This window comes from Protopterus annectens, chromosome 6.part0 (genome assembly GCF_019279795.1).
Source record: "Protopterus annectens isolate FY-2018-M chromosome 6.part0, PAN1.0, whole genome shotgun sequence".
Taxonomy (NCBI): domain Eukaryota; kingdom Metazoa; phylum Chordata; order Ceratodontiformes; family Protopteridae; genus Protopterus; species Protopterus annectens.
Genome location: NC_056737.1, coordinates 980,386,315 through 980,394,865, shown reverse-complemented (window position 1 = coordinate 980,394,865; position 8,551 = coordinate 980,386,315). Strand labels below are relative to the sequence as shown.

Below are 8,551 nucleotides of genomic sequence, written 5' to 3'. Positions count from 1 at the left end.
CACTGTCATAGCTAACACTTGATCTGAAGACTATGTTTTCCTTGTTTTTTTTTTTTTTTTTTTTCCTCCATACCTGCTGATCCTCGAACTCTGCTGATCAGAACTGATCCAATTCATTCCACTGTAGGGGGGGATCCTCCATAACCACAGAGGTGAGACATGTCTGGGGAGGACATCATTGAGGCAGCCAGGATGGAGGTATGAAATTGAAATGTCTGACATTATTTACTGACTTCAGTCTTTAATGATTATTAGGTACAACCCAAATGTGTGAGACAAAAATGCAGACATTCTGTGAAATTCTGGACAATTGAGAGGTATGGTAGTGACAGTTAATAAATACCATAGCTCTTAACCTCTTAGAGAACGAAATCTGGACAAAGCCATAAATAAAAGAGGGACAAAGGACCAAAAATAGGGACAGTTTTAAAATATTGCTCTTACAGACTTAGACAGTTAATAGAATAATATGTTTTGCATTAGCATGAATTTTCTGAATGGTATGATGCCTGAAACTCAAATGCCTTTCATTATTACCTAACTTCAGTCTTTAATGATTTGCCTCTAGGTTGTCAGAAAACCACAGTTTTATGAAAAAGGGACAAAAAATATGATGCGAAAATCTGTACAGCTGAGAGGTACGAGTCCACTGCACGTGGGAAGTAATGAAATTGATGTAGAAGGGACAGGCAGGCAGTTAGTTAGATACTGGCACTGCAAGGTATAGATGGGCTAGGATTGCAGACTATTCCGCAATCAAATTACTCTGTCAAGGCTTTCTTATCAATTTTACCTTATTCTGAAAGCAAATCTCTTTTGACCAAATTGACGTACAATATTTAATACATATGTATATCGACATAAATGCTTGAATAAACTGCGACTAGATGCATACGTGTACATATCAGCTTGCTTCCTGTAGGTATCATCATGTAAAGCTACTTCTAACTACAGTCATTTGATTATATTATTATTATTTCATCTTCCTTCTTGGACTTGTGATACCCTTGTTGCAACTTAAAAAAGGTACCTAGCTGAACTCACTATACGTGGTTATTAATACTTTTATTTAAGTAAATAAAACAAGCCTCCAATAGTAAAGACAGTGGAAGGTGTGATGCTCTCTGCCTGAAGTATCATATTCTCACAATACAAATAAATAACAAAATGTATTTAAACATTTTATGTTTTATTATTCATACTACCAACCATCAACTTCAACAATCTAACAGTTTCACAAAGGACGAGCTAGCGAAAGAATAACTGTAGTTTTAACAGCCTACTTCCGGACACCACAGTTCATGGGGTCACGGTAAATCACGGTCCATTCAGAGCAAGCCATGTCAGAATGCAAGCAGCCAGTTAATTTTTTGTTCTGAAGTCCGCCTTCATATTAGTAGGTGGTTTTCCTATTGGTCAGCTAGTAGAAGGACTGCTACTACTTTAGTTAGTGATTGGTTTATTTGGCGGTGTGGAGGGTGTGGATAGGTTAGCCTTATCGCTCTGGTTGTTCCCGGAACAGAGATCCAAGGCCTTGGACAGCAGCTGTTTATAACGTTGCCTTACGCCTACTGCATTGCATAGAGAAGTGGGATAACAGTTGTGTTCCTGAGTACCACGGCACTGTTTGTGTTCCTGAGTACCACGGCACTGTTTGTGTTCGTGATCAGGGTGCTGAGAATACAAGAATGAGGGACTTGAGCTGGCTGTGTAACCATTTGTGTTGTTTGTTATTCTTCGCGCTGTTTCTCAGCTTAGCATTCACTGCAGGTGAGTGATTGCTACTGACCAATAGAACACGTTGCATGCACCTGTCCTTAAGGTCATACTCACTTTTAGAGATTTAAAGTGTATTTATTCTCAGACCTTGCGGTGTTATTTCTTCTGTCCTGCTTGTCATATTGTGTGGCTGTTTTGTATCTGGATCTATTATGAGCTGCCAAACTGCCTGTTATTGTTTTGCCTTGCGTTGTTTGCAGGAATAGTGTGCATTTTCCATTTTGTAGTTTGCGACTGCAGATCTTTAATAATTGTTGCCTTACAGGTAGAATATGTGTAGATCTTGAGCCACATGGATCCCAGCAGATCTGTCAACTCAGAAGTCAGAGCACCATGTGTGAGTCTGAACCCCTCGGCGAGCAGGTGCTGGCCATTTTTGACAGTTCCTGACGTTTGTTACTCAGGTTCAGAATGGTTTGCTCAATTGCCCATTCTATTTCTGACTGTCTTTTGTGATCCTGATTGTGGCTGTGCAGAGTTGCAATTGCACCCCACTTTTCAAATTTCATGCATGAACGCACTTGCTATGAGTTTCTTTTCCTGCCTGCCTTGGTAACTGCCCATGTGCATGCTTTATATAGACTTGCTTCAGGTTTTAGTGCACATACCTAACAGTTATGAGCAAATGTTGGCAAAAAGTGGGCTGTTACAGCTATGTAATGTGTGTTTGAATAACATCTTTTATGATGGATTTTCAGTTTACTGGTAAACTATGCTTGTAGGTTAGGACAGCTGATGCAATTATTTGTTGAGCTTTTAGCATAGTTCTGATTCGATTTAGTAGTATATGTGTTACATAAGGATTTGCTGAGAGGGTGATTTATTTTTTTTTCTCCTAGAAGTTCGGTTGACTCGAAATCAAGTTGTGCAGTGCATTACAAAATGTTATAAAGAGTATTTGTTGGCTGTTGTTATGGTGCTTACTGACTGCCAGCTAACGTTTACAGTTAGGGTAATGTGGAAGCAAAGCTTTTGGTATAGTCAGATGCTGTAACTGGCCTTTGTATGGAATATTTTAACATAAGTAATGGTGACACCATATGGTATTTCTAGCACCTTCCCTTGTCAACCTTCGATGTTCTGTAAATTGCAGTAAACTAAGTCACTGAGTTATTATGACCATGCATTAGTATCTAATATGTCCCATTCCCCTTTGTTTGCAGGTCTGTGGTAGTTATATGCTTAACAGTAAATTGTAACGTTTAGTAAACTGATTTGTAAAAATTACAATGATGCGTAATTTGATTGAGTAGGATTAATTTAGATACAATCCTTAATCTGAAAAGTGCACTGTGTCATTATATTTTGGGGGAGGGAGGGGTACTTGGTTGTCCTGCCACTCTCTGTATAAGTAGCAGTGATGTGAATAAACAGGATGCCTGCATAAAGTTTATTGCTCTGATTTCTACAAATTGTTCTTTAACGTTTTACTGTTGTGTTGGATGATAGTGATATATGTGTACGGGGGGGTGGGGGTTTGTGTGCACCCATATGTATATATATGTGTGTGTGTGTGTGCAAAATGTACTTGGAACTTAAAAAGCATTATGCAGATTATAGGATACACGACAAAAAATGTACTTGGAACTTTATGATATATCTTTTTCTGTTGTCTTGAAGGATTAATCTAAATATTGTAAAAAATGTACTTGGAGCATTATGATATATCTTTTTCTGTTGTCTTGAAGGATTAATCTAAATATTGTAGAACATATAGTGTTGGGTGGCAATAAGTATTACTAAAGCAAATATTTTTTGTTGATTTTACAAAAAAAAAGCCTTATGCAGATTATAGGATACACAACAAAAAAACCCAAGTAGCATGTATAAAGAAATTTTTGCTTCTTGTTGCAGCAGATGTAGAATAATGACAATTTTACGTTATTCATTTTTGGTGATCTTGGTGGGTGTGCATTATACCTTTATTTATTTTTATTTATTTATTTTACATTTGTTGACCGGGCTAGTCTAACTGGAGATATTTCCATTTTCAGTAGAGGCCTGGGGAGAAAAGCTCCACAGAGAATACATTAAGGCAAACATACTAGTGTTTTAAAGAAAGTTTTAAAAGACAGAAACTAACAACTCTACAGTTACTCATTATTACTAAGTGAGTTAATTACTGACTCGCATAGTTACAGTCACAAAAAAATACTTATATAACTATAATATACTAAGTCTGATAAAGATAACTAAATGAAATAAATACTACCACACACAAACTCAAAGACATCATATAAAGTTAAAAAATACTTTGTAAGATAATGATAAGGTAGGAAGTATGAGAAATGTGAGCTAAGAATATGAGAAATTAGAAGAGGTAAGTTGTAGGAAGGAGAGCAAGTAAGATAGTTAGCAAGCAATGAGAGCTAGTAAGCCAGTCTGTAAGCAAAGAAGTAATAGGAAAACAAGTGGCAGAAGAAGAGGAAAGCCAGGTGGATGATAGAGTAAGTAAGAAGTAGGAGATAGTAATGAAGTAGAGTCTAAGTAGTGGAAGGATTAAGTAATGAAGTAGAGTCTAAGTAGTGGAAGGATTAATCAGGTTTACTACAGGTGCACAGCCAGTGATTTTGGAAGTGAAGTTTAATGTTTAGTTTGAAAAGAGGTAATGATGTAATCTTTGTTATGTTGCTAGGAAGTAGATTCCATTTTCTACCTACTGAATTGGTGAAAAGGGAGTCGCCAGCAGTGTTATTTGATTTTATAGAATTAGCCAATAGTTTACTGGAGGAGCGGAGAGAGTTAAGATTATTATAGGGGATTATGAGTTGAGAGAGTATAGGGGTGTTCATTGGATGGTACAGAATTTTATGGGCAATAGTGAGTTGTTGGGTTGCAAGATAGTTTTGAAATTCTGGCCAGCCTAGTAGTTTCAGGTTGAGACAGTGATGTGTTCTGTAGGGGTTCCCTGTAGCGTTTTAGCAATGTTATTATAGCAGGTAGTCAGTTTGGTAAGGTTGTTTTTCTTGAGGTTGGTGAAAATGGGACAAGCATAGAGAAGAGAGGAAAGAAGATGGGAGTGAGCGATCCTAGTTCTAGAGGAGGGAGTTAGAAATGGTCTAATACGATATAAAGATCCTATTTTCCTATTGACAAGTTTTATGGTGTTGTTAATGTGTTGGTTGAAAGAGAGATTATTATCAATTGTAATACCTAACAGTTTAGTGGTAGAGTCGGGAGAGATGATAGTGGCATTGTTAGAGGAGATGGTGAAGTTTAAAGGGGGGGTCCTGGAGGTGGGGGTAAAGAGGAGGAGTTTAGTTTTTTTAGCATTTAGTAAGAGAAATCGACTAGAGAACCATGTTTCAACGGTATTAAAGACTTTTTGAGTATGAGATCTAAGTTCTGAGGTAGAGGATGCAGAGCAGATGAGTGTAGAATCATCTGCATATTGAATGCAAGTGGCTTGGGGGATTGTATTTTGGAGATCATTAATGAAGAGGGAAAAGAGAAGTGGGCCAAGAATAGAACCTTGTGGAACTCCAATAGAAACAGGCAGAAGAGAAGAGATGTGGTTATTCCAGAAAACAGCCTGTTTTCTGTTAGTGAGATAAGAAGTAAACCATCTAATGGCAGGGATATCAAAAGATAGGGATTCAAGAGTATTGATTAAAAAAGAGTGGTTAACCATATCAAATGCTTTGGAGAGGTCTATGAAGATGGCAGAAGAGAGTAGGTTGTTATTACGGTTCAGGTTAATAGTGTCTACAAAGGAAAGGAGGGCAGTAGTAGTACTGTGATTAGGTCTGAATCCATGTTGACAGTTAGCTATGATGTTGTGGAGAGAGAGGTGTTGTACAAGCTGATGGTGTATATATTTCTCCATTATTTTGGCCAGGGGAGAGAGGAGAGCAATAGGTCTAAAGTTAGAGTAGTCAATGGAGTTACCACCTTTATGGAGTGGGATAATGTGAGAGACCTTCCATATATCAGGGATGATACCTTCTTTGATTGTCCTATTTATGAGAATAGAAATAGGATATGCGATAGCCTTGGCAGCTTTTTGAAGAAAGAGTGAAGGTAACTTGTCAGCAGAGGGGGTACAAGGTTTAAGCTTGAGAAGAAGTCTGTGTATGTAAGATGTAGAGAGAATTTAAAGGAAGAGTTTATGAGGTTACATGTTGGGTGTGAGTTATTAGTGTTCAATTGATTAGCAAGAGCTTGTATAGTTTCAGTGAAGAAAGAGTTGAAAGCATCTGCAGTTTGTTGAGGGGTATCAGGATCAGAATTAAGTGGGGAAGGTGTTTTAGAACGTCCTGGGGAGAGGAGTCTATTAACTGAAGACCAGAAAAGTTTTGAATTATTAAGATGGGTTTGTTGTAGATTGAAGTAGAATTTCTTTTTATCAGCTATTATTGCTTGCAGATGGACTTGTAATTGGATAGGGTTATGCTGCTAAAACTATGACTAACTTGGTTTAATAATTGTCTTTTCCTTGGAGTGTCATAAATGATCCATAAATGGACTTTCCTTTTCCAATTATCTAGTGCTACTCAAGTAAACTTTCTTTTTTAAATCGAGGTATAAATAGTCAGGTTGTAACTGCAAGCAGGACTGTGCATATGGTTACACTGTACAAATTTTATTCATCCATTGTTAATCATGCTAACTCCATTATGGCAGTGGCCTCTTCAGGAAGAGACTTGAGGTGCTATTCATACTGACAAAGGGTACTAGGGCACCATATGTGCCATGGGAATTTTTACATCCACGTAAGGTGCCACAGGCTTAACACCACATTTGTAGGACAGCACATGCAGGAGTACATCACTCCTTATGCTGTATTGCTGTGTCAATATCGCAAAATAAATCCAAACACCTGGTGTGGAATAGAACCCACAGCCTTCTGATCTTGCAGTACCAAAGCCAAGTGTACCCTGTGATATGCAAGATGGAAAATGCCTAGAGTTATTCCTCCATATACTGGCCATCTCATTATGAATCTGTAACTCTCTCTTTTTTTTTAATTAGTAGTCTGTTTAAAATGCTGTAGTTGTTAATTATGGTTATTGTGTGAATCCAGAAGGGGTTGTAAATGGGGTTGGAGAGCAAGATTATTTAGTAAAGAGGAAAATTTAAATCCATATCTGGTTATATTTATTTGGTTTTATTGAGCATTCCTTGTTTGAGAAATTGCTTTCCTGTACTCCCCAGACAGCCATTCTTTGTGCATATGTATAATAGATTAAACATGCCCATAGCAACAGTCTGCATATTGTGTTTCCAGGTAGTATTCTGTTGCTTACCAAGCCAGAGTGATTTATTTATTTTTTTTTGGGGGGGGGGGGTGTTGACTTTTCCCTTGCTTTTGATTAAGGCTAATTTGTGCCCAATGCAGAAGGTGCTACTTAAATTATTGGGGTTAGTAGGTCATGTAGTACTGCAGCTGGGTTAATGGGGTTCATCATAAAGGAGAGTATGACTGAGGTCTTAGTGCAGAATGGTTCTTGGTAACTTTTTCTATATTACTTCAGGCCTTTACCACGTTTCTTATCCGAATGGTGTGTGTGAGTTTCAGCTAACTTTAGTTTATGATGCACCTGCTTGCATGCTAATGTGAAAGAACAGAAATGTTGGCATGGATAATAAACACTGAGTGCATTGCTGGTTTGGTAAAAAAGGTAGAGGTGTCTGCTTACAGAAGACTTCATTGAAGTGTTGCAAAGCTCTTTATTTTGCACTTTCATGGCAGACAGAGAAGAGATGATTGTGAATAGAGTAACCTGTTTAGTAATTATGTGGCGATGCAGTGGGCATGGGGAGAAAGACACCTTCTGAGACATGGAGAGTTTAATGGTGACTGTCCATTTGTTTGAATTTGTTGATTAGGTTAGTTCACTATGCAATTTGGGTAGCTTGGTTGCTCAATGGGTAAGATTGCTGCCTTACAACTCCAGAGCTTGGGGTTCAGTCCTGATCTCCATTGACAACCTCAGTGGAATTTTCTATGTTCTTTCCCTGTTTGAGTGGATTCTGCTGACACCCTTGTTTAAGTAATGCATTCATCCTTCCATTGCCCTTGTGTTGGCTGAAAAAGGCTCACCAGTTTGTGTTTAACAAATTAATAGATTAAATTATTTTACTGTAAGTCATTTGTTGTTTTGGGAACTTTGTGTTCCCTCTAGTGATGGTCAACTGTAACAGATGTCTGCGAGAGATGACACTTCATAGGTGATTACTAGGCTAACTGCCCTGAATGGCCATTTTTTAAGTCTAGCCAATAACTTTTATGATCAGAATCAAAAACCTTGTACTTTGTGTCTCTACTAAGTAAAGACCTTAACCGTTATGAAAAACCAACCCCCAATAATTTAGTCAACAGTGAGTCTTGGTATTGTTAAGCTGTGGTATTTGCATAGGAGGCAGGATGAACTGCCTCAAGTGCTAGGAAAGGCAGTACCTGGAACACTGTGTGCAGTTTTGACACTTTGGAAAGAAGACTGCAGCACATAGATTTTTGCTGTCTTTAGAGAGGGTTTCATGAAGCTGAGAACAGATATAAAAACGCGGTATAGTTTTCATCCGCATGGACACTGCATTGACTAAACTGGGCAATGCAGTGGTAGCATTGTCGCCTCACAGAAAAAGATTCTCCGGTTCGATTCTCGGCAGGGGTGCCTTCTGTGCGGAGTCTGCATGTCCTACCTGCGTTCATGTGGGTTTCCTCTGGGTGTTCCGGTTTCCTACCACATTACAAAGACATGCGTCTGGAGCATTTCTCCCTGGGCCTCTGCTGAAAATTGGCTTCATTCCAAGTTGGACTTTCCCGGTA

General features: G+C 38.3%; 1 protein-coding gene across 1 annotated transcript in view; it reads left to right on the top strand.

The window, feature by feature from the left end:
* The first annotated feature begins 1,488 nt into the window (after positions 1 to 1,488).
* Positions 1,489 to 8,551, top strand: part of SEL1L (SEL1L adaptor subunit of ERAD E3 ubiquitin ligase) — a 579,007-nt gene continuing 571,944 nt past the window's right edge. The window contains exon 1 of the mRNA XM_044074620.1: positions 1,489 to 1,770. Within this exon, the coding sequence (XP_043930555.1) occupies positions 1,689 to 1,770 (82 nt within the window). The 5' untranslated portion in view covers positions 1,489 to 1,688. The remainder of the gene's footprint in view (positions 1,771 to 8,551) is intronic.